The 26,319-nt window shown below is 32.0% G+C and overlaps 1 protein-coding gene across 1 annotated transcript; it reads left to right on the top strand.

The window, feature by feature from the left end:
* The first annotated feature begins 4,887 nt into the window (after positions 1-4,887).
* Positions 4,888-26,101, top strand: LOC139498086 (uncharacterized). The gene is made up of 14 exons (XM_071286427.1): positions 4,888-5,165; positions 6,276-6,495; positions 6,996-7,075; positions 7,598-7,702; positions 10,377-10,592; positions 10,850-10,965; positions 11,845-11,965; positions 14,468-14,693; positions 18,855-18,919; positions 19,436-19,564; positions 20,578-20,823; positions 22,009-22,115; positions 22,396-22,534; positions 23,251-26,101. The coding sequence occupies exons 1-14, from the start codon at positions 5,099-5,101 to the stop codon at positions 23,394-23,396; spliced, it is 1,983 nt and encodes a 660-aa protein (XP_071142528.1). The 5' UTR covers positions 4,888-5,098; the 3' UTR covers positions 23,397-26,101.
* Positions 26,102-26,319: the final 218 nt, after the last annotated feature.

Here is a 26,319-nt window from a genome sequence, read left to right as displayed (position 1 = left end):
CCGTACACATCCAACATCCAATGGATTTAGCAATGTTTAGTGTAAAGACGTCATACCATGCTTTGAATGAATGTAAGGTGTATATGTCTGTCTAAGGTGTATATGTCTGTCTGGCAAGTATTATCTGACCATGACCTCATTTTCAGGGTTTATTGGTTAAACTTATGTTTCCTAGTTAATATAAAAAAGAAGATGTGGTATGATTGCCAATGAGACAACTATCAACAAAGGACCAAAATGACACAGACATTAACAAATATAGGTCACTGTACGGCCTTCAACAATGAGCAAAGGCCATACCGCATAGTCAGCTAAGTTTATTTCTTAAGCCCCAGTCCCACTAGACCACGATCGCACCACGCTCACCGCGATCTAAAATAAATTCAGATCGTGGTGAAGTCGCGGTATGAGCGGCATGAAAATGTAAATTTCCGTTGCTTTCACGATGCTACTACGTCCTCATTACGCTTCTACAACGATCCCGTTACGATTAACCACGTTCTCACCGCGCTTATTCTGCGACCTCACTACGCTTATCAAGATCTTTCTACGCTCATCACGTTCTCACTACGACCATACCATGAGTTATCCGATTCTAACACGATCTTACCACGCTACTACTGCGATTATATCACGTTCTTACCACGATTATACTACGCTCATAGCGCGATCTTACTACGTTCTCAGCAATAACTTCAACATTGTGTTCCATATCAAAACAGTTCTATTTTAAGGTGTACATCTCTGTCTGGCAGCGTTTATCTGACCTATGCCTCATTTTCAGTGTTTTCCTGGTTAAGTTTGTTCCTTCGATGTGCAATAGGTCAACTTTATTAAAGCATATTTGTTGTGAGGATAATGATTGTAAAGTGTACATGTATTTCCCGTTTGGATTATCTGACATTGGTCTCATTTTATTGGATCATGTTGGCAAGACATTTTAGCGTGTGCACTCTTGTTTGTATATAGATGTAAAATTTTAAATCACAAAAATACTGAACTCCGAGGAAAATTCAAAACAGAAAGTCTCTTATGGCAAAAATCAAAAGATAAAACACATCAAACGAATAGACAACAACTGGCATATTATTCCTGACTTGGAACAGGCATTTTCTTATGTAGAAAATGGTGGATTAAACCTGGTTTTATAGCGCTAAAGCTCTCACTTGTATGACAGTTGCTTCAAGTTCCATTATATTGACAACGATGCTTGAACAAAACAGACATAATAAAATTGTCAAAATAGGGGTACAGCCGTCATCACCGTGTCACAATCTCAATCAGAACAAAGACAAACAAATATTTAACAAAGAAGCACAAAAAGCATATATATATCAAATTAAACAACAACGTTCATTTCTTACTTATTTTTTAATTTATTTATTATGTTAAATCAACCCATAAAGGATTGAAATATTTTAAGTTCTGTGACCAAATGGCTACATTAATGTCAACTCTGGTGTAGGATGTGTAGGATCGCGTGTTTGACGTCAGAATGTAAACGTCACACAGGTAACGTGACGGTACCCAAATTGCACCTATTTTGACAGTTTTTTCACCTACGTTTTTTTATGATCAAGAAAAAAATGTCCATACTGTGTTTACTTTGTAGCCCTACCCTTCTTTATTGTATAGGTACACCGATTTAATTTTGAATCCATATTGAGTCATACAAAAATGGGTTTAAATCAACCTCCAAACTATCCATGATTCTGTAATGAGGAGTACCCAAATTGCATCCATGCTTAAATTCACATCGTCAAAAGTCTAATAACCGAGCTTTTGTTTAATTTCTTCAAATATTTTGAACAATTGGATATTAGTCCATGCTTACTCTTCATATTTTACGAAATGGATACTTATAATATATTGTATTTGCTAATTTTAAAAAGATGACGTTTTGATGACGTCGCATGGTGACCTTTTCGTACATTTTGCTTTTTCAGTAAACAGTCCATCTGTTGATAAATACTGTGCACGTTTTGTGTATATCTAAATATGTTAACCTATGTTGAAAGACGTGCATAGTATCAAATCATAAAACTACAATTGTTTAGTCTCTAGGAAATCTTGTAAGATTTCCGTTGCTATTTTTTCTAAATAGGTGCAATTTGGGTACTCGGTGCAATTTTAATTAATAATTTTGTCGTTCAACTGAATGGAATAATATGTACTGTATACATAAAGTCAATTTGAGCACGATACTGCTGCTGTCTCGTATTTTTCAGAGGCAGATAGAAATGTAGCGAGGTATGCCATGGTGTTTGATGATTTGTACCTTACGATTGGTGAATAATGGCACAGCAAAGACTTGTCACGGATTTTCTAGCATGGATTGTTATATGCTACGCCTATGAACTCCCTCTCAATAATGGGCACATGTCGCTGTGGTCGGATAGCATAGTTATATATTCTATTCACAAACTCAATTCAAATATTTAATTTCCAGAGTTGATTTCAATTTAGTTAGTCATTGGCCTCTGATTTCTATGGTAAATGTGTGTTCTTCCTATTTCATAATAGTGTTCCTTTAGGTATTTGAGCTTGTTTGAGTTTGGTTGTCCTTCTCGTATCTTTCTCCTTCTTCTATCATAGTGTGTCTTAAAATCTTAAAAAATGTTCGTAGTGTTGTAATTTATAATAGTGTCGTCAAATTGAATAGTTTTGACTAATTGGTTAATTGGATCGATTAATCGGTTAACCAGTATTCAATTTTATGTGAAAAGACCTCATCTACAGTACTGTACCAATGCAAAGTTTTGTGATTTGATCAATTAAAGCTTGTAAGCGCCATATGCTTTTTACCGCCGCTCACTAGTCTATTTTGCAGGTAAAAAGAAAACCGACTGTGTAATTCTTTTTTCCAGTATAAAGTCTCTGAACTATATGAGTCTTCTGCAATGCCTCCTGGCGATTACACATGGTAACTAGGGTCCGGCATCTTAGGCATATTTGTAGAAGATCTCGGAGCAGTAAGGGCCCCAGAGATGCAGTGTGCAGGCCCATTGTCATGTGGACATTCCCATGCACTCATCAACCTTGCCCCAGCTGTTGGTAATGGTTGATCAGTAAGATCACAACTCTCATTAAGCAGTTCATCTAAAAATAAGACAACTTTATAGAGAATTAATGACTAAAAAGGAGTGGTAAGCTTTGGATAGCAGCTCAGCTAGAGGAAGGAAACCTTTATAAGCAAATTCCCCGTGCTCCTGATACGGAGTTCAGCGCCAGACTAATCACATTGCCCTGTATAAAATAGCTGATTTCCAAAGCTAATACAATAGTTTAAAATGTTATCCCTTCTATGGATGAATAATAAGGCAACAGTGAATCAGAAATTGTTCAAATCTAACTAATGACCACTAAGCGAGGCAGACAATGAGGTGTAGCAAACCGATACCTCTGTTTTCCCCCAAAAAAGACTCAAAAGTCACAATACAATGTACGCACCATGTATGAATGCGAAAAAAATATGCTTAGATAGCAAAGAAGATGAGTAACTATGACGTCAACACACTTGGCCTAAAGGAAGCAAGATGGAACCAAAGTGGTGTTTTAACACTTTTAAACAGGTGAGAAAATTCTACACTCAGGGAAATGCCAATGAAATGTTTATCACACCAAAAGGAGTGGTAGTAATGTTTTCTAAAATATCAAAGAAAAACCTGCTTGAATGGGAACCAACAAATGACAGAATAATGTGAAGGTTAGATAGATAGTTTATTCTCATAAAACCATGCAAGTACAAAGGTTACAGAGAAGTTAAAAAAAAAAATAGTATACATAAAAATAAAAAATGCATTAAAAATGCATAAAATTCAAAATTTCGGATGAGATAACATATAAAAGAATATATATATAGACTTGTATAGTCAAATGTAAAAGCTAAAATTGTATAAAGAAATACTTTCTATAAGTATGTTAAATAAATTATGGTTGTTAAGAAGGAGTGAGCTTACTATTAATACATCTTATAAAATTGCAGAGGTTTCTTAGTGTCTTTGGTTTTTTTGAATTAAACAGTTTGTTGAATGTAAAAATGTTATGTCTTGGTATTAGTCCATTTGGAATAAATCTTCTTCCAACCAACGACATTATCTTCCAAACGGAGACACCAAAACAGTAATAGGTCACTTTATGTGATATAAATGTGAAAATTGGAAAAGAAAACAAGGACAGGCAGCGAACAATAGGAAAACATGGTCTTGGAAAAATCAAAAAGAATGAAAAACTGGAATTTTGCGAGATGAACGAGCTATAGTGATAGGAGACATTCTGTTTCCACATACGATTGTTATATATTAGATCATATTAAGGTATATAAAGGAAAGAAATTTTTCTGAGACAAGTGCCTGTGTTATATAAAGGTATATTGGTTTTTTTCTGAGTGACAAGTGCCTGTGGTTAAAAGGAATATTCGCAGCAAATCATGCAGATTGAAACATTTGAAACCTTTCAATTATAATCAGAAAATAGGGGGGTCAATTGTTTTTATGTAGTGGAAAGATTGGTATTGTTTTAACACATATTAAAATAATATATAAACATGTATAATAATTCAAGAAAATATAGATATGTTTTTAAAAATAAAAAGTTTTCTCATTCACAGAAAAATAATCCAAAAATGAATTGTGACTTTACTGTGACATCCTGACTATCAGGCCTGTCTGTGACTTTCTGTACCGGTTGCCTTCTGATTCATTACCATGCAGCACACAAGTCAACTTTGTCGTTGGTTGATATCTCATATTAATTTTTTTTCGTTTATTAAAGCAATAAACGAAAACCAAATATGACAGATATCAAGATATAAATAAGGCAATCTGATTAAAAAAACTTAGATCTATCGCTACTCGTGCGCTCCTTTGCCATATAATGAGGATCACGAAATCAAAGGTATATTTATTTCACGTAGTCTGCCAAGGTATATGTCCGAAAAGGCTCGAAAGCGAGGCTCCGAAAGCGGCCACTGTCATCATTCGCACCTGGATGACGACTGGTTTACTATTTTCTTATCGTCGGCCTAGCATCTACCTTTTATTGGATAGGAACCAGTTTTCTGATTTACCTGTGCCGCCATAGTTGGAATCAAAACAGAATGGCGATCAAAATGATCCCATTTTCTGTTTGTATCTTGTGCTTATCGTTGAATTTTAGACTTGCAGGTATGAACAAAATATTGACAAACAAAGATAAGACTTATATTATATGTAAATGGAAACATTATGTTTATGACATCATAGTGTTGATTCAACACCTGATTCATTTCCGGACTGGTATAATAATTTGTTTACCTTTAAATATCTTACACAAAAAACAATCACAGAGAATGATATTCCCTTCTTTTAGATATTTAATGAAACGACATTCTTGTAGGGTTAAGTGTAGATTAATTATAGGTAATATTACAAAATCATAATATATATAGTTTGTTTTCATAAAAGTGTTGTATAACTATAAACAAGGATTTGTATAGAAGACATTAATACATGTATGTGATGTTTTAGACAGGTTGGGAACAAACCCCCTGGATGGTGATTATACCTGTATAGAGGGATAATCCTTCTTTAGAGGGTAAAAATTATTCCTCTATAGAGGGGTATATATTTGTTTGCACTGGATTTAAAGCAAATTAGGGCAGAATGGCATTTTCTAGTTATATTGGCTATAATCTCTAGCATTATATGCATCAACATATGCACTTTACTAAAAATTGGGATAACCAGTTTTCTGCTAAAGTGACAAAACTTGCAATCTATTGTATACCTATCTGAACACCTGATCAACAACAAAAGGAATAGTTGACCTTTAATTTTCTTGTTAAATCTAACAATAGAAATTCTGTTCAGTGAGGCATAAGTGAGTAGATTTTACCTGATCATCACATCTTTCAATCATGGTTAACAATAGATTTTATATTTAGTTAGATGAGCATCAAACTGGGCATGTGCATATTGAATTAAGTACATCAATTGGTGCATCAACTGTTCCAGGTTACTGCCATAATAAGAAGAGAATGCCATTCTGCCCTAATTTGCTTTAAATCCAGTGCAAACAAAAATACCCCTCTATAGAGGGATAATTTTTACCCTCTAAAGAAGGATTATTCCTCTATACAGGTATAATCACCATATAGGGGGTTTGTTCCCAACCTGTTAGAAGGTAGGCCTATTCAATATCTTTGTTTATAGATTGTTCAATGAACTGGGTAACTTTCTAACTCTTTAAAAGGGATATATGCCATGTATTTCATATTTCTTAAACTTTATTTCTAGTGGCCGTCTGTAACATACCAAGCATATATCATGGAGATTGGTATTCACAAGAAGCTGGGGTTGATGTAAAGACAAATGTTGCCTTCGACAAATGGAGACGTGATTCTGTGCCACAGGAACAATTAGAATGCATATCAATATATACCCACCCACAACAAAGCTCGATCATTGGTGGGATGAATAGTTCCATGGTTAACACTACAATGCTCATGGGTATATTGTATGTATCTACATTCATCATTGTATATAGGAAAATAAGATATGGTTGCATTGCCAATGAGAAAAATATTCACCTATAAAACTAGGATGTGAACATACAAATGTATACAGGTCATGGTATGCTGCCTGCAATGATGAGCAAAACCCATGATATTTTCAAGACAAGCACAACATAAATGAAACTTTTTAACATATGAAAATATAAATGCTTTGCAAAACTGTTTATGTTAAGTTGTGCATTCTCAAAATTAATTCATAATTGAATGTTTATTGTACTCTATTCCAAAAAACAACAACACAATAATATTTTTTATGTTTATTTATTTTAACTAATAAAGTACAAAAAATGTAATTTGTGTACCAGTCATACATGTTACTTGTAAAGTGTTCAGCCACTTATAGAAACACTTCTCCAGTGTAATTATTTACATGCAATCAATGTGCACACAAAAAACTTTGAGATACTAATAATAGAAAGCTGACAATAATTTTTCATTTCAGTGGAGAAACTGATGTAAACAAATGTTATTACTGTATAGATGTACTGTACAGGACCCCAAACATTATACAGTACAAAAGACGTAAGTTAACTAAAGAGTCATTTAACCACCCATAATGACAAATAAAACAGCCACAGACTAGACATATTTTAAAATATTCAGGAAGAGGATGGAATACGTAGCAGCATGCATTTTCTTTGGGGTGAAGATAAGCCCTTGAGTTAAGGTTTAAACTTGGAGATTCATTAAAGATACTTGTTGAGATAGTTTTGTTGTACACAAAACACCTCTTTTTGGTGCAGATCTGATTGGAGAAATATTTAAATGGATCAAATTCAGTCAAGTAGATAGTGGGGGTTAGCTGTAGTCATAACTGGAACAAAATATCATTTAACTTTTATTTATTGTATTAACTTTGTGCATGTGATATTATTTTATTAAAAATATTAAAAAAGATATCTAGAGTCAAATATGTTGTCTTTATCATTTAAGATAGGTATCTTTATTTTTTTCACATTAATAGAGCCAAGGAAATCAAAGCTCTGCATTTGTTTTCATTTTAAACATATTATTGAATTTGTTATTTAATTTTTCAATTTTCAGAGGATTGTATTAGATTAAATTCAGGAAAACCTATAACTATTGATAAATCATGCAGGGGTATAACAGAGGGCTTACCTACTATGGACAATGCTATCACTATGTTTCGTAAGTACTTGTTCATCTTAGACAAACTTCAGATTGATTTATTTCATTTATGTTGTTCACACCACCTTTTAAGTAAATACATGAAATATGGGAGTTTTGTCAAATTTTGAGGAAAGAATGCTGTTTTTTACAAATGGAAAATTGAAGAATTTTTTAGTATCTGTTCGCTTAACTTAAGTTTGTCTCAACTAAATTTAATGAAATGTGTATATAATGCTTATTACCTCTAAACTCAGTTTAAGTTCAATTTTTGGCAGCTTCACCTGTACAGTTCTTGAGTTATGTCTCTTTATTATGTTATATGCTAGCGGAGGCATCATCTGTGTCCCTTTGGACACATTCCCCATTTATTTTTTTAGAAGTTAATATTAATGTCATATGAAATGAGTGAGTGGTGAAAAATAATGTTTATCCAATTCTTGAACCAATGCATGTATATATCATAAACTTAGTCCTCTGTGCACGAATTTATCATTTTTTACACAAATATATCGTTTAATAGTCCATTTTTTATTCTCTCTGTCTTTTATGATTTAACAAATATGGCTGCTCATTAAATGTCGTGTTTTGAAGCCGAAGTTTTAACTTTACCAATTGTCACCTTATAGTAAACAAATAACAAAAAGCATGGGTATTGAGCACATCTTTAACATGTACAATCAGATAATTGTTTATTTTAATGACAGATCCATGCGTATTGTAATCACCGGATTTTTACGAGGAGGGTTACCCTCAGGTCACTATGCATACGGAAATTATGTCGGCGAATTGCTTCCTTTCTATTTAGTTATAAAAAAACATATGCATATTTTTTTTTAATTTGAGGTTTCTTATGACTTTAATTAATATTAATTTTAACCCTGACTGTATGACATTTTATATTTTAATATTTTTTGATGTATATTTATTGTTGCAAACTCCATTAGAAATTCGAATTGAGATCATTTTTTGAATAAGGGAAAGGGGGAGGTGAAAAAAAATTGGGGGCGGGGGGTTAATTTTTCACATTTCAGATTTCAAAGAATAAAAAGAAAATTTCTTCAAATATTTTTTTTTAAGAGGATTAATATTCAACAGCATAGTGAATTGCTCAAAAGCGAAATTATTTTTTTAAAGTTCATTAGACCACATTTATTCTGTGTCAGAAACCTACTGTATGCTGTGTCAACTATTTAATCACAATCCAAATTCAGAGCTGTGTCCAGCTTGAATGTTGTGTCTATACTAGCCCCAACCATTCAGGGTTCGACCTCTGCGGTCGTTTAAAGCTGCACCTTGCGGAGCATCTGGTTTCATATGACTTTAAACTTTCCTTTTTAACAAGAGATAACTCAGATAACTCTTTTTTGAATAGGAATGTACAGTAAAATGTTGTACTTTATATTACAGTAATACCAATATAGGGTAGTCCCACAGGCACTTGTCTCAGAAAAAAAATTCCTATATACCTTATTATAACACAAGGTACTTAACTTGCATTTTAGAAAAATGTTAGGTGGTGACGAAGTTCCGTTATATGCCGCTTTATAGGCTGTCAACCTCACTAAAGCTTTTTATATCGTAAATCTAAATTGATTTATCTATACAATGGTGTATAACATGCCTACATTTGTTGTCGGAATCATCCGTAGCAATCCTACCAAAGTATGTCAATCGTAACAATTTTGCAAACCGCTGAAGAATTGGCAATAAACAGCCGCAGTAAATGATTTATTATAATAATTGTTGTAAAAAAAAATGTTAGTTTCCGTATGAATAGAACTTATTATACAGTTAGTAAAAATGTATGATATACCGTGAAAAAATCTAACAAGTGTTGTTTGTGGTATGTCTAAGTTACAAATTTTCCCATGACGTCAATTATGTCTTGCAGACTCTCTCTTGACTTTACGTATGAAATGAAACAAGATCAGATAACTCCGAGAATCATTTAGACTTTCCCATAGAATTGACCAATCGGAAACCGAGATATACAAGGAGCATGACGCGTTTATTGCCAATTCTTCAGCGGTTTGCAAAATTATAACGATTGACATACTTTGGTAGGATTGCTACGGATGATTCCGACAATAAATGTAGGCATGTTATACACCATTGTAAAGATAAATCAATTTAGATTTACGACAAAACAGGCTTTAGTGGGATTAACAGCATATAAAGCGGCATATAACGGAACTTCGTCACCACCTAACATTGTTCTAAAATGCAAGTTAAGTACCTTGTGTTATAATAAGGTATATAGGGAAAAAAAATTCTGAGACAAGTGCCTGTGGGTAGTCCAACCTTTTCTCTTCATTTTCTTGAAGCATTGCATATTTAAAAGAGCCATTGTCTTAAATTTTATTTCCAATTTCATTCATTTAGTGTTCTTTCTAAATATTCACTGCTTTACAAAATGTGTCAATTTTTCACAACCTGTATATATTGAAACATGATTGGTAACTATATACATGTATTTGCATTTGAATGATTTTTTTTTACCCAAAAATTCCTTAATTAACAAGATTTGGTACTACAATTTTAGATATGAACTGACCTTTAACCATTTTCATGTTGTATCAAACAACAAAACACACTTTAATAAGGGAAACAACTTAACAAAAAAGTTTTTCAAATTATTGTTATGTGCCAATTGACCTGAAGTGATATGTCATATATATTTCTCCTCTTCCAGGGCGATCTGTAGTCAAATTAAACTGTATTACCACAATAGAAGGTGTATATCAATTTTCCTATGAGGTCGGAGGACCAACTTCACTGGGTGGTATTTGTAATGAGCCACGAAGTAGGATTGCAGCTTGTCAAGATCCTGGTTCTGCTTATGTTGATAACAGAATGTTTCTGATTAATTATGCTAAATGCCGTGATGTATCAACTTCTGTAGATCAGCGTATGTATTTATTTTTAGGAGAAAAACAAATTTAATGGATGCAGATTCTCATATACAGTAGTTAAGTTTGCATGCAAAAAGTTTAACATGCAGGTGTTTGGTACAAAATTTTGGTGTATTTATTTCCTGTAAATTAAAAAAAAAAAATGAAAATGACAAAATTTTGAACTATTAAATGTACTACTTATTGAATTTTTCATTAAATTATTTATTATATAGAATGATTACCCTGCTTTGATTTAATAATTATTTGACAGAGATCAGGTACCAGTGTATGGGGGCTTGGTATGCTGTAAAGAATGGTGTTGGGTATACCTTTGCTGCTGTTGCTGATACTGTAGAGGCAGATGAAAGGGAAAGGTTCAAATGTATGGTGAGTGTCTATAGAAAAAAAATAGTAATTAGTCTAGTTACAATCCAGAATCCTGTACTAAAATTCTAGAAAAGATATGTGTAAGTTTTGAATTATCATTCTTATACAAAGATAGACTCTATATTATACAGATATGACCAATTGATCTTTTTTTATTATAAAATTGACAGTTTTAGTGCTGACAAATTTCATGATCATCTGACCCAGAAGATACATTAACATAAAACTCTATTAGAAAAGTACTTAAAAATGATTATTTTGAGAAATTGTTATAAAGGTATAAAAAAATATGGTATGAGTGCCAATGAGACAACTCCCAGTCATAGTAAAAATTTATGAAAGTAAACCAAAATAGGTCAAGGTACAGCCTTCGACACGGGGCCTTGGCTCACACTGAACAGCAAGCTGTAAAGGGCCCCAAAAATTGCTAGTGTAAAACCATTCAAACAGGAAAGCCAACAGTCTAATCTATATAAAAACGAGAAACAAGAAACACTTATGAACCATATAAACAGACCACAACCAATGAACATCAGATTCCTGACTTAGGACAGGTGCAAACAATTGCAGGAGGATTAAACATTTTAATGGTATCAATAGTTTAAAATCACAACATAGAAAGACATACTATGAAATATCAATTGGAAGGCTTAACTCAATAAAAAAATATAGGAACACAAATTAACACATAATGAACGAATATATTTGATCTGTGATACAATACAAGTACATGTACATAGTTAATAAAAATATGGGATGAATAATTAAGGTAAAAAGTAAATAAATAGGTTTAAACTAAGGTAAAAGTATAAAACCGCTGTGAAATGTTAAACAATTATATACATGTACTTCAAATTTATTGTTGATGTTGTTTTTCAGATGACATTAAAAGATCAGAAGGATCCTAATAACCAGATCCGTTGGGTGATGAGTCGTTTCCCTTCATGTACAAGTCTAAACAGTATTTATGATGGGGATAGAAAACTTGTGTTAACAAGAGGTAAGAATAATTCCCTACATGTACAATTCTAAACAGTATTGATGATGGGGATAGAAAACTTGTGTTAATGAGAGGTAAGAACAATTCCCTACATGTACAAGTATAAACAGTATTTATGATGGGGATAGAAAACTAGTGTTACATAGAGGTAAGAACAATTCCTTACATTTACAATTCTAAACAGTATTGATGATGGGGATAGAAAACTTGTGTTAACAAGAGGTAAGAACAATTCCTTGCATATACAAGTCTAAACAGTATTTATGATGGGGATAGAAAACTTGTGTTAACAAGTGGTAAGCACAATTCCCTACATGTACAAGCCTAAACAGTACTTATGATGGGGATAGAAAACTTATGTTACCAAGAGGTAAGAACAATTCCCTTCATTTACAAGTCTAAACAGTATTTATGATGGGGATAGAAAACTTGTGTTAACAAGAGGTAAGAACAATTCCTTACTTGTACAAGTCTAAACAGTATTTATGATGGGGATAGAAAACTTGTGTTAACAAGTGGTAAGCACAATTCCCTACATGTACAAGCCTAAACAGTACTTATGATGGGGATAGAAAACTTATGTTTCCAAGAGGTAAGAACAATTCCCTTCATTTACAAGTCTAAACAGTATTTATGATGGGGATAGAAAACTTGTGTTAACAAGAGGTAAGAACAATTCCTTACTTGTACAAGTCTAAACAGTATTTATGATGGGGACAGAAAACTTGTGTTAACAAGAGGTAAAAACAATTTCCAATATGTACAAGTCTAAATAGTATTTATGATGGGGACAGAAAACTTGTGTTAACAAGAGGTAATTAGAACAATTACCTTAATTTACAAGTCTTAACAGTATTTATGCTGGGGATGGAAAACTTGTGTTAACAAGAGGTAAGAACCATTCCCTTCATGTACAAGTCTAAACAGTATTTATGATGGGGATAGAAAACTTTTTTTAACAAAGGGTAAAAACAATTCCTTACATGTACAAGTCTAAACAGTATTTATGATGGGGATAGAAAACTTGTGTTAACAAGAGTTAAAAACAATTCCCTATATGTACCAGTCTAAACCGTATTTATGATGGGGACAGAAAACTTTTGTTACCAAGAGGTAAAAACAATTCCCTACATGTACAAGTCTAAACCGTATTTATGATGGGGATAGAAAACTTATGTTACCAAGAGGTAAAAACAATTCCCTTCATGTACAAGTCTAAACAGTATTTATGATGGGAATGGAAAACTTGTGTTACCAAGAGGTAAGAACATTTCCATACATGTACAATTCTAAACAGTATTGATGATGGGGATAGAAAACTTGTGTTAATGAGAGGTAAGAACAATTCCCTTCATGTACAAGTCTAAACAGTATTTATGATGGGAATGGAAAACTTGTGTTAACAAGAGGTAAGAACAATTCCCTACATGTACAAGTCTAAACAGTATTTATGATTGGGACAGAAAACTTGTGTTACCAAGAGGTAAGAACAATTCCCTACATGTACAAGTCTAAACAGTATTTATGATTGGGACAGAAAGCTTGTGTTACCAAGAGGTAAGAACAATTCCCTATATGTACAAGTCTAAACCATATTTATGATGGGGACAGAAAACTTGTGTTACAAGAGTTAAAAACAATTCCCTATATGTACAAGTCTAATATTTAACTGTATTTATGATGGGGACAGAAAACTTTTGTTACCAAGAGGTAAAAACAATTCCCTACATGTACAAGTCTAAACCGTATTTATGACGGGGACAGAAAATTTGTGTTACCAAGAGGTAAAGAACAGATTTATACACTATCAAAATTCATGGATAGCAAAAAGTAAGTTTTTTCCTTGCATTTTCACTAACAATTATGTTATATGTTCACAGGAGACATTTGTTTATTCTGTATTTGTTCTCAATTATTTTTTTTCATGTATGTGAAATTCCTTGAATTCGTGCATGCATCTTGTCAGTCTATTCATTCTTTCATCCCTTGGTACATCAAATATTTCTGTCACACTTTTCTCAGGTACTACAGAACAAAATGTCTTCATCTTTGGTGAGCAGCTTGACAGTTATAATTTGTAACATGTAAAGCACTTTTCAGATGTTCTCTAGTCTGACACCTACTTCCTGTTTATAAATCTTTTGGAATTGATCTTAAATAATTTGTCACACTTTAATCAAGTGCTACAAAACAGACGGACTTGATCTTTGGTCAGCAGCGATGAAATGCAATATGTTATCACTTATTAGATATGTCAGACACCAACCATCTATCTTTTAAATTAATCAATATGTTGAATGAACTTAAAAATTTTCTTCAGACATTCCTCCAGTACTATAAAACCGCAGACTTTGACAGAGATGAGTTGTAAAATGTGAACAATATTCTGATCTGTCACTACTGTCAGACATCTTTGTTTTAAAGATATGGTAATTTAAATTAAAAATTGAGATTGGCTTAGCATATCACATTTTGTAATTGAACTTGATTTTCTCTTTGCAGTTATTCCAACTACAGACTACTTACCACCACAATGTGTACTGCCAAGGAATATGTCTGGCACATGGTTTACACAAGGTCAACAGTTCAAGTCGGATGTTTTTATAAATGAAACACACATTGCATATAAGACAAAGATAAACGAGTTTGAGCTGCTGGAGACATATTATTCTTGTCAACAGACCCAAGGAACAAGATACATGATGACTAGAGTTACAGCCGGAAGATGGTAATATATCAGATTAATATGTCATAATCATTTATTTGTACAGAGTATTCTTGTGTGAATTTTTTTATACGACTGCAAAAAATGCGGTCCTATATTAGTATGACGTTGGCGTCGTCGTCGTCCGAAGACACATTAGTTTTCGCACTATAACTTTAGTTTAAGTAAATAGAAATCTATGAAATTTAAACACAAGGTGACCACAAAAGGAAGGTTTCAGATTAATTTTGGGAGTTTTGGTCCCAACAGTATAGGAATTGGGGGCCAAAAAAGGGCCCAAATAAGCATTTTTTAACCGGATTTTTGTGACAAAAATGTCGGTTATTGATTTGGGGATGTACGGCGGGCGGCAATCAAATGTTGTCCGTGCATTAACTCATGAACCGTTCAACCAAAGCTTTTAAAATTTTAATATGTTATTACTGACAACTATACGAAGGTCAAGTTCAATAATGGCGATTTTGACTTTTACCGTTCAGGAGTTATGGTTCTTGAAAGATTGAAAAATGGAGTTTCCAGTCGTGTCCGTGCATTTACACATGAACTGTTCTACCAATGCTTCCCAAATTTTAATATGTTGTTACTGATGACAGAATGGAGGTCAAGTTAAATAATGACAATTTTGACTTTTACCGTTCATGAGTTATGGTTCTTGAAAGATTGAAAAATGGAGTTTCCAGTCATGTCCGTGCATTTATGCATGAACTGTTCTACCAAAGCTTCCCAAATTTTAATATGCTGTTACTGATGACAAAATGGAGGTCAAGTTCAATATTGACGATTTTGACTTTTACCGTTCAGGAGTTATGGTTCTTGAAAGATTGAAAAATGGTGTTTCCCGTCGTGTCCGTGCATTTTCTCATGAACCATTCAACCAAAGCTTTTGAAATTTTAATATGTTGTTACTGATGACAAAATAGAGGTCAAGTTCAATAATGACGATTTTGACTTTTACCGTTCAGGAGTTATGGTTCTTGAAAGATCGTAAAATGGCGTTTCCATTCACGTTGTTGCATTTACTCATGAACCATTCAATCTAAGCTTTTCAAATTTTAATATGTTGATAGTGATGACAAAATGGAGGTCAAATTTGATATTGAGGATTTTCACTTTCACCATTTATCAGTAATGGTTCTTGTGATATTGCCAGGACACAAATAAATGTTAATAAATCCGGTTTGCTGTCGTTGTGACAGCCTCTTGTCTTGGTTTTCGCACAATAACTTTAGTATAAGTAAATAGAAATCTATGAAATTTTGACACAAGGTTTATGAACACAAAAGGAAGGTTGGGATTGATTTTGGGAGTTTTGGTCCCAACAGTTAAGGAATAAGGGGCCAAAAAGGGGCCTAAAAAGGCATTTTTCTTGGTTTTCGCACCATAACTTTAGTATAAGTAAATAGAAATCTATGAAATTTAAACACAAGGTTTATGACCATAAAAGGAAGGACGGGATTGATTTTGGGAGTTTTGGTCCCAACAGTTTAGGAATTAGGGGCCCAAAGGGTCCAAAACTAAACTTTGTTTGATTTCATCAAAAATTGAATAATTGGAGTTCTTTGATATTCCGAATCTAACTGTGTATGTAGATTCTTAATTTTTGGTCCCATTTTCAAATTGGTCTACATTAAGGTCCAAAGGGTCCAAAATTAAACTAAGTTTGATTTTTAACAAAAATTGAATTCTTGGGGTTCTTTGATATGCTGAATCTAAACATGTACAGTCAAACCTGATTAAACCGGACCCTGAATAAACCGGATTTCTGTCCATTCCGGCCGAAAATGAAAGTCCCTTATTTTTCCATTCAAAGTCTTTGTTAAAATACCATTTGTAAACCGGACCCTGTGTATTCCGAATTCCGGTCTAATTATGAAGTCCAATACTCTTAATTACATTAATTATTACCTGTCTAAACCGGTTTGTCTAATTAATTTCCAAACAACGCGAGCATTATGATGCAAATGCAAACAAGGAAAAACGAAGTGAAATTATTTTAATTTATCAGATATAATTTACAATCAGAGAGAACTTTTACATGCAAAATGTCGGACGTCACAAGTCATCAACTTCCGGTCAAAACTGAAACCTGAATAAACCGGCTCACTGTCCAAACCGGCCCTTTTTCATAGTCCCGTAGCCGGCCGGTTTATACAGGTTTTACTGTACTTGGATTTTTGATTATGGGCCCAGTTTTCAAGTTGGTCCAAATCGGGGTCCAAAATTAAACTTTGTTTGATTTCAACAAAAATTGAATTCTTGGGGTTCTTTGATATGGTGAATCTAAACATGTACTTAGATTTTTGTCGCGCCTGCAACTTTTGTTGCAGAAAGCTCGACATAGGGATAGTGATCCGGCTACGGCGGCGGCGGCGGTGTTAGCTAACTTCTTTAAAGCTTTATATTTTAGAAGGTGGAAGACCTGGATGCTTCATACTTTGTATATAGATGCCTCATGTTACGAAGTTTCCGTCAGTCACATGTCCAATGTCCTTGACCTCATTTTCATGGTTCAGTGACCACTTGAAAAAAAAGTTCAAATTTTTTGTAATGTTGAATTTTCTCTTATTATAAGTAATAGGATAACTATATTTCATATGTGCGTACCTTGCAAGGTTCTTATGTCTGTCAGACAGTTTTCACTTGACCTCGACCTCATTTCATGGATCAGTGAACAAGGTTAAGTTTTGGTGGTCAAGTCCATATCTCAGATACTATAAGCAATAGGGCTAGTATATTCGGTGTATGGAAGGACTGTAAGGTGTACATGTCCAACTGGCAGGTGTCATCTGACCTTGACCTCATTTTCATGGTTCAGTGGTTATAGTTAAATTTTTGTGTTTTGGTCTGTTTTTCTCATATTATATGCAATAGGTCTACTATATTTGTTGTATGAAATGATTGTAAGGTGTACATGTCTAGCTTGCAGATGTCATGTGACCTAGACCTCATTTTCATGGTTCAGTGGTCAATGTTAAGTTTTTGAGTTTTGGTCTTTTTATCTAATACTATATGCTATAGGTCAACTATATTTGGTGTATGGAAATATTTTATGATCTTTATGTCAGTGGCGCAGGTTTTATTTGACCGTGTCCTCATTTTCACGGTTCATTGCACTGTGTTAAGTTTTTGTGTTTTTGTCTATTTTTCTTAAACTATAAGTAATAGGTCACCTATATATGTTGTATAGAAGCATTGTTAGCTGTACATGTCTGCCTGACATGGTTCATCTGACCTTGACCTCATTTTCAAGGTTCATTGGTCTTTGTTTAGTTATCTTGGTTAATGTTAAGTTTATGTGACAGTTGTTATAAAGCTTAACTTTATACTTAGGACTATCAACATAATATCAATGATTATAGTATAGAAGGCGAGACATTTCAGCGTGTGCACTTTTGTTGATTATTGGCCCTGTTTTCAAGTTGGTCCAAATTGTGGTCCAAAATTAAACTAAAATTTTTGATATTTGGGCCCGGTTATCAAATTGGTCCACATTGAGGTCTATTTAAGGGTCCAAAATTGAACTTTATTTGATTTCATCAAAAATTGAATTCTTGGGGTTCTTGATATGCTGAATCTAACCATGTATTTAGATTTTGGGTATTGGACCATAATAGGTAAATGTCCAATTTAAAATTTTTAAGTTTTTAAGTTTAATTTTTTAAGTTCTAAGACCACATTCATTCTGTGTCAGAAACCTATGTTGTGTCAACTATTTAATCACAATCCAAATTCAGAGCTGTATCAAGCTTGAATGTTGTGTCCATACTTGCCCCAACTGTTCAGGGTTCGAACTCTGAGGTCGTATAAAGCTGTGCCCTGCGGAGCATCTGGTTTTGAATGTTACAAAAGTTTCTGTATGCATAATGTCCCTTATTCTTGACCTCTTTTCATGGTTTAGTGATTGCTTAAAAATATTTACCAATTGTGTATATATTTTTTTTCATGTGAATTTCTCACTTATTACCTAATTTACATGGAGCAGTGATAATGTTAATTTTATGTAAATACAATTTTTGTGTATAAGTTAATAACCTTTTTCTATAAGATTCACACATAAATTTAACGATGATCAGTAAAGCAGGCATTTCTTCAAATCAAATTAAAGTAAATATATGTATTTTTTTAATCGAATTGTATTGAATAGTCATTATGTTAAATTTTCAGTGAAGTGGATTTTGTATGTTTTGATTTAATGCCTAGACATCACAGTGTTATCAGATACAGAGTTGGTATGTACATGTATAGACATTTAATTTATCATAACATATACTTTGAATTACCAGCTGCTCATAATGTATTGAGGGTTGTAATGTTGGAAAAAGGGGTCAAAAGATACCAATGAGACAATCAAAAACCATAAGTGAAATCAGACATCATGCTAAAATAGAACTCGGCAAAATAACAGTCTACAAAACACTACTAAGAAAACTAAAGATTAAGCAATATGAATCCCACTAAAAATAATTTGGTGTACTCAGTTTCTCAGTAAGGATAGGCAGTTCCTGCTCCACAATTGGCACCCGTAGTGTTGCAAAGATGTCCTTAATCTTCAATTATTTAAACAATGTTTTTTCAATGAAATTACCATATGTAAGAAACTTATAATTTTGAAAAGTTAACCTTATTATTTGAAAAAAAGTTGTAAATTACAATTTAATCTCATTTTCACAAAAACTGTTCCTTTATATGTGTGAAATGTTTGCTTCTGGATTTAAGTGTTTATAATAATTTTACTTTATATTCAGGTAAACCCAGTAGACTGTCCGATGAAGACACAGGAAATTTCATGGTGAAGAAATTCAGAGAAACCTGTAGTTGGATGTCTTTTACCTACAACAGAGATGAAACAGACTGGAAATATGAAGTTCTTATTTGTAAGTTTTCAATTGCATACTGCAAACCAACTTAATTTCAAGAGAGATTTATTTTTGCGATTTTCCCAAGTAGGAAAATAACGTGAAATGAAATTGTCACAAATATGTAAAACTTAGATCTCTCCTTATCTAACTTCATCAAGTTACATCTTTATTAGTCTTTTAGGGGTTGCTGTCGTGTCATAAACTGACTAGTTTCTTTAATTCTTATTATAATCTGCATTTTATGTCTTTGCTTTTGCAGGTTGAAATTTAAGAATAAGTCTGTTTGGTTTAAAGGACCACTGTATTTAGGGAACAAAGTGACATTTAAAATGTAACTCATGTATGATTTTTAACTGGATTTTTTTTTTAGGAAAATGTCGGTTATTGATTTGAGGATGGACTGCAGGCGGGTGTCCGTGCGGGCGGCAGCCAAATGTTGTCTGTGGATTTACTCATCAACTGTTCGACCAAAGCTTTTAAAATTTTACTATGTTGTTACTGATGACAAAATGGAGGTCAAGTTCAATAATGACAATTTTGACTTTTACCCTTGCGGAGTTATGGTTCTTGAAAGTTTGAAAAATGGCGTTTCCAGTCGTGTCCGTGTATTTACTCATGAACTGTTCAATCTAAGCTTTTCAAATTTAAATATGTTGTTACTGATGACAAAATTGAGGTCAATTTCAATAATCGCGATTTTCACTTTTTCTGTTCAGGAGTTATGGTTCTTGAAAGATTGAAAAAATGTGTTTCCAGTCATATTGTTGCATTTACTCATAAACCATTCAACCAAAGCTTTCAAATTTTAATAGGTTGTTACTGATGACAAAATGGAGGTCAAATTTGATATTGACGATTTTCACTTTCACCATTCAGCAGTTATGCATGGTTCTTGTGATATTGAAAAATGCCAGGACACAAATAAATGTTAATAAATCCGGTTTGCTGTCGCTCTGACAGCTCTTGTATAAAGTATTTTTAACTGTAAAATGTCTTGTTCATGAAAAACATTGTTTTTTTTATTTCAGTGAACCCACCTACTCCAGTGCCTTGTCCAATAGCAGGACGATTTAACTTTGAGCAGTGGCCTGTCAGAGATAGTGAGAAGATTGCTACCAGGATCAGAGGTGTTACACCAAGACCACGTATACAGGTTGATTGCAGGATCATTGTTTCTGAAATAAAGTCTTGTCCTGTTGATATGAACAGAATATCTATAGATGCAGAGTACTGTGAAACTGTTGATTACAGGGGACGTCCCATTGGAGAATATGGTTTGTAAAAACTGTTTTACTCATTTATTTTTGTAAAATGTTGTTTTTGAATCCTCAGTATGTACAATGAGTTAAAATGGATAATTTTAGAGGTTGATATTCAAATTTATTACGGATTTCATAGTAACAACAAGACATCCTTTGTGTTAAAATATTATTTTATCATTTTATAATGGATGATGATCAGTCTCAATATGTAAGATCCGTATAAGCACTCATACACTGATGATTGAAAGAGGGAGACATCTAAATATTCCCAGAAATGAGAGATACTGCTCTGTATGTAATTCTGGTCAAATTGAAAATGAAAAACATTTTCTTTTACATTGTGAAAAATACTCAACTAAGAGGGACATATTTTACCATAAAGTTTCAAATATAATCGTTGATCCTACAAAATTTCAAAAACATGAAAATAATATAATCTTTTTATTAAATAATAATTCATACACAATCCTAAAATTAACTTCCTCTTTCATCTCAGACAGTTTGAACCTGCGTAAAGCAGAACAAACTCTATAAAATTGCTAATAATCATTGTTCATAATATTACATATTAATATTGTCATTATTTTCAATACTTAATATGTTTGACCAACTATGTAATTGATATATTTTTTTTTAATCATTTACTGTTGATGATATTGATATCGTTCGATGATATTGTTCTAAATATGCCTATTGATATTCTATGCATTATTACTATTTGTATACCAGTTGTATGGGCCATTGCCAATTATTGTAATTGTGTTTGTGCCAATAAAATATTTGTATTTGTATTTGTAATAGAGACGGGTGGTAATCAATTCCTGATTCTAATGCAACATCCATTGTAACGTTCATTTTGATTGGATAACGTCGACAAATTTAGTTTAGATGTATGATTTAATGTTGTTTCCTGTCGGATTCATTAGAATGGAGGTAACAATATTGTATTTCAAGCTCCGACAGCATCAATTGGTGATGCCGTCTGAGCTAAAAATACAATACAATTATCTCCTAATTTATGATATGTGTAAATCCCGATTTCCAGCAAAAATAACACCCCAATTCCGATATCTGGAAAATTTTCCTTCTGCTCCTTATGTTTATGTTTTCTAAAATTCTAGCATATCATCTGTTGAATTGATTTAACCAGTGTATTTGTATTTTATCAAATCTGTTAAACTTAACCATCTATTTCAGATGTATCGGATTATGATTTGACCTGTGTAGGGTTTTGGATGGAAGATTATAAATCTTACCTAATCACATGGGATGAGGAAGATGCCATTTCTAATTTTAGATGTTGGGTAAGTTCTATACTAATCTAATAATAACTATCAGTAGCAATTGTGTTTTAATTTTAGTTATTTTGTCTCTTCAAGTTCAAGGAAAATTCTGAACTATCATTTTTTTAGAGAGAAATTTTAGATGATGATAAACCTGTTTTAATTTTTTCTTGGAAATATTGCTACTTGTAGCATAGATTATCTTATTTCACTGTTACAACATCTCATTTAAAGTGTCAGCAATGTTAGCTGTATTGAAAATTATTTTTAGTGTCATTTTCATATTAAATATTTTATATAGGTTTATGAACGACTTAGCTGGACTGATGTTATGATGTCAAGGTCTCAGAACGCACGATGTGTGCCAGATCAGAGGGCAGATTCATTTCAAATACCTGGAACAGGACTGGCTTTGAAACTGACAGAAAGTGAAAGACTATGTAAGTTGTAATTTAAAATGGTGTGAACTGTTTGTAAATAGGTTGGGAATTTTGTGGAGCAAAATGACAGTTTGAATACACTTCACAAATCATTTATCATATAAAGAAGAATCCAAGATGATAAATTGTTCTATTATACTGTTTATGTCAATTAAAGATTTGAAGTATAAAAACCTCAAAATCAGATACAAGATAATTTTCAATAAAATTACAACATTTTTCACTTGAAACTTCATACCATAGAACAATTTCAGTATTTATGTACTGATATGAGATACAGATATTGAAGTGCTAGAAAGAAATAGAATTGTTTTGGATTCACAAGTTTCTGTTCAAGAAACAATAATGTAATTTGAATAAATAATCATCACGGAGGAAGCTTTATATACAAATTGTTCTCTTTTACAACCTTCTTTTCGCAATAATTTGTGGAACGAAATGGAGTTTCAAAATGAATAACTATTTAAAAATCTGATAAAGCACTGTACAGACAGACTAAATAATTGACTTTAAATGAAAATAACATGCGATTGCGTTATGAATGTTTGAATGTTAATAAATCAATTTTAGATAACCTCAATAACAAAAAAATGCTGTTACAACTCTTATCAATATTTACTTTAACCAATACAGTTTTTATTATCATTAATTTTATCATACAAGTCCAATAGCCAATACGGATGCCAGATTTCTGATTATTTTGTTTTGTTTTGCAGTTGATGATTGCCCACAGAGATTTGATCCTGGGTTAGATCCATACAGAAAGCCAACAATAATTTACATATTAAACAAAAGTGCAGCTGTTACACCGTCCATCATCATCATATCAATACTATCATTATTATTGACATTTATACACTGATCATTGAACCATGATCACTGAAAGCCTGTGCCATTATACACATTAACCACAGAATGAAAGATTCAAGCAATGGTTTTGACTTTCTAATGTTAGATATATTGTGATATAATATGTATAACAGATTCTGAATGCCCCATACATTTTGTATGGTGTAAAGATGACAATGTTATCATGAAATTATATCTTATGTTTATACATGTTATACTGCATCATGCTGCCAGGTTTACATTACATATAATTCAACATTTATTTTCAATCAAGAATTTACATGATTTCGAGTAAATTATATATTGTTTATTCTTTTTATATAGATCTGATATGTCTGAATATATGAAGGTTTTCATGTATATCTATTTATATACCATAGATACACCAGCTTGTTTTATGAATGAAAATACTGTCTGATATACACTTTCTCTATTTTTTTTTATTTAGGAAGTCACAGAAGATATTATATCATTATTTGCATAATTACATTAATCTGTTAAAATTATAATCTGCAAACATTTACTCATTCCTCAAAGAATCTCACTTTACCTTAACATTGGATTATTATTTGAAGTTAGGATCTGATAGATGAGCTTTTATTGAAAATCTTTACAAAAAATAGTTATAGGTTTATTGATGTGTTTTGGTGAACTGGTCGTCGTTTAGACTAACTGTTTAAAGGGATACGGGTGTAAACGAAAATTTATCTTATGTTTACTATGTTTATACATAAAAATGATATTTTGTTATTATAATTCAACCTCTACAATCTGAAAATACATAAAAAAAATAGACTGTTTTTAGTTTATCAGTCTTACCAGCATATTTTTGTTCTGCATATTTTGCACTATTTGAGATTTTAAAACTGTCAGATATATGTTGTACTTTATATTTTAATTCATGCAATAGTTAATGTGTTGGTGCCTTTTTCAGATTTTTATAAAAATGTTTTGTGACCTTAATTTATGAGATTCTTGCAATTGTAAAGGGCATCTTTTTCAGTGTTGTATTTTTTTTTAAGAGATTATATATTACGGTACATATTGTAGCTAGAATTTACTACATTGTTATCAATACTCCTTTTACTTTGACTCATTTGATTCTTAACTTATTCAGCTTTTGGATTTGGATTTTTGAGATTATGATTAAGCATAATATGATAAATTCCTGTGTTGTAAGAAATTTGATGTTAAAAGTGCTTCCAAAATTTGAGATTTCTATATTATATTTTTTCCTCTTATGAGATTACTTATCATATTGCTTAAAGCTTTACAGAGATTATTCTGAGGTGAAGAAAAGAAAGATTTGCTTTCAAATGTGTTTATGAGATTATTTTGGATAATGAAAATCTGCATTTGATTAGAAATTTTTTAATGTAGTTGAAGAAGTGCTAAAGCATCAAATTTGTATTTGAGATTATTTTTGGATAGTTAAAAGAGAGCTAAAACAGTAAAATCTGTATGAGAGATTATTTTAAGTACTGTTTGTTTAAAAAGAGCTATGTTAAGGATTACTTTTGGATGATGAAAACAAAGAGGCCCAGTAGTGGTAGTTAGCCAGGACTATAGTATATTAGATTTCCATTAATGAGGAAAATGTAATAAAAAATAAATTAAATTACCTTTTTAACTACTTAAAATTTATGTATTTGCTGCTGCTGCAATCACTGATTTAAATGATATTGTAAGTCAACAAATCTTCAGTACCTATATTAAAATAGTACTTTGGTGTTTCAACATAGTTGGCCGTGCTGTGTACCGCTTTAGCTTACAATCATATTAATCATTTTTCTAATGTATTTTTATTAAGAAATACATGTTTATGATGTAGATCTGATAAACGAACTTGAAACATCAAAATGTATTGGCATTTTTAGGGGGAGGGGGGTGTCATCAATATGCATTTATTGGTGATACTGGTAAGTTTTATATTTTATAATCAAAGTGCTTTTTGTAAATAGTATATTTCTTGATACTTGATTATAAATAAGATTTCTAATGTATGTTTAAAGTGTATATTGTACATATTTATAATAGAAAAAAATGTGTTATACCATTTACAGCCAAGAGTGAATACACATGTACATTAAACCATATACCTGTATTTCTATCTAGTATTATTGATTTCTAGAAATTATGAACAAATTATCTTGAAATTTGATCGCAGATAAAATATATAGATTTAATGTCGCTTGGCTACAAATATTTTGAGTTTTAGCATACCTGATGAAGGTAAATCAAGAAAAAAAACTTTTGTCACACCAAATTTATAAAATAGTATGTTCATATTTGAATGACAACAAAAATAAGTAAAAGTAACTTGTCAACAAATAAACTAACAAAAAGATTTACCAATAGTTGAAATTTATATATTTTACATATTTACTATTTTGAACTCTGCAGCTGAAATAATAATGCTTGACAAATTTTAATATGGTGTCCAAGTTGTCTAGTGAATTGTGGCTCAGTTATACATTTGGCATCTGAAACTTTACATTTTTCTTTTAAATAATTGCAATAATGTTTTGTTTTAATATAATAGGTTGTCAGTCCACATATCAGATACATATGCATGTAAAGTATCATATGTTAACTTCATACATATCATTTTATTATGTACATTCCACTTTGTATATTTTTTCTTTTATCAAATCATTGTAATTATCTTTTATATGGTTAATTTTTAATGATGTTATTTCCAATAAATATAAATCAAGATTTTGTCATTTTGTTACATTGCAATCAGACAACTAAGATGTGTTGTTATATTGCCACCAAACATCTAAAATATGTTGTTTTATTTCCATGAAGACAACTAAAATATTTTGTTCTATTCCTATGAAGACAACTAAAATATGTTGTTATATTCCAATGAAGACATGGTCACTAAACATCTAAGATATGTTGCAATGCAACATTGCCAATAAACATTTAAG

Source organism: Mytilus edulis, chromosome 1 (assembly GCF_963676685.1).
Source record: "Mytilus edulis chromosome 1, xbMytEdul2.2, whole genome shotgun sequence".
In the NCBI taxonomy this organism is placed as follows: Eukaryota; Metazoa; Mollusca; class Bivalvia; order Mytilida; family Mytilidae; genus Mytilus; species Mytilus edulis.
Note: the sequence above shows the minus strand (reverse complement) of the source record. Positions and strands in the feature narration are given on the sequence as shown.

Coding starts and splice junctions, on each gene's coding strand:
- LOC139498086 (XM_071286427.1), top strand. CDS start 5,099: ATGGCGATCAAAATGATCCCATTTTCTGTTTGTATCTTGTGCTTATCG. Junction 5,166..6,275: donor GTTGAATTTTAGACTTGCAG/GTATGAACAAAA, acceptor CTTTATTTCTAG/TGGCCGTCTGTAACATACCA. Junction 10,593..10,849: donor ATCAACTTCTGTAGATCAGC/GTATGTATTTAT, acceptor ATTATTTGACAG/AGATCAGGTACCAGTGTATG.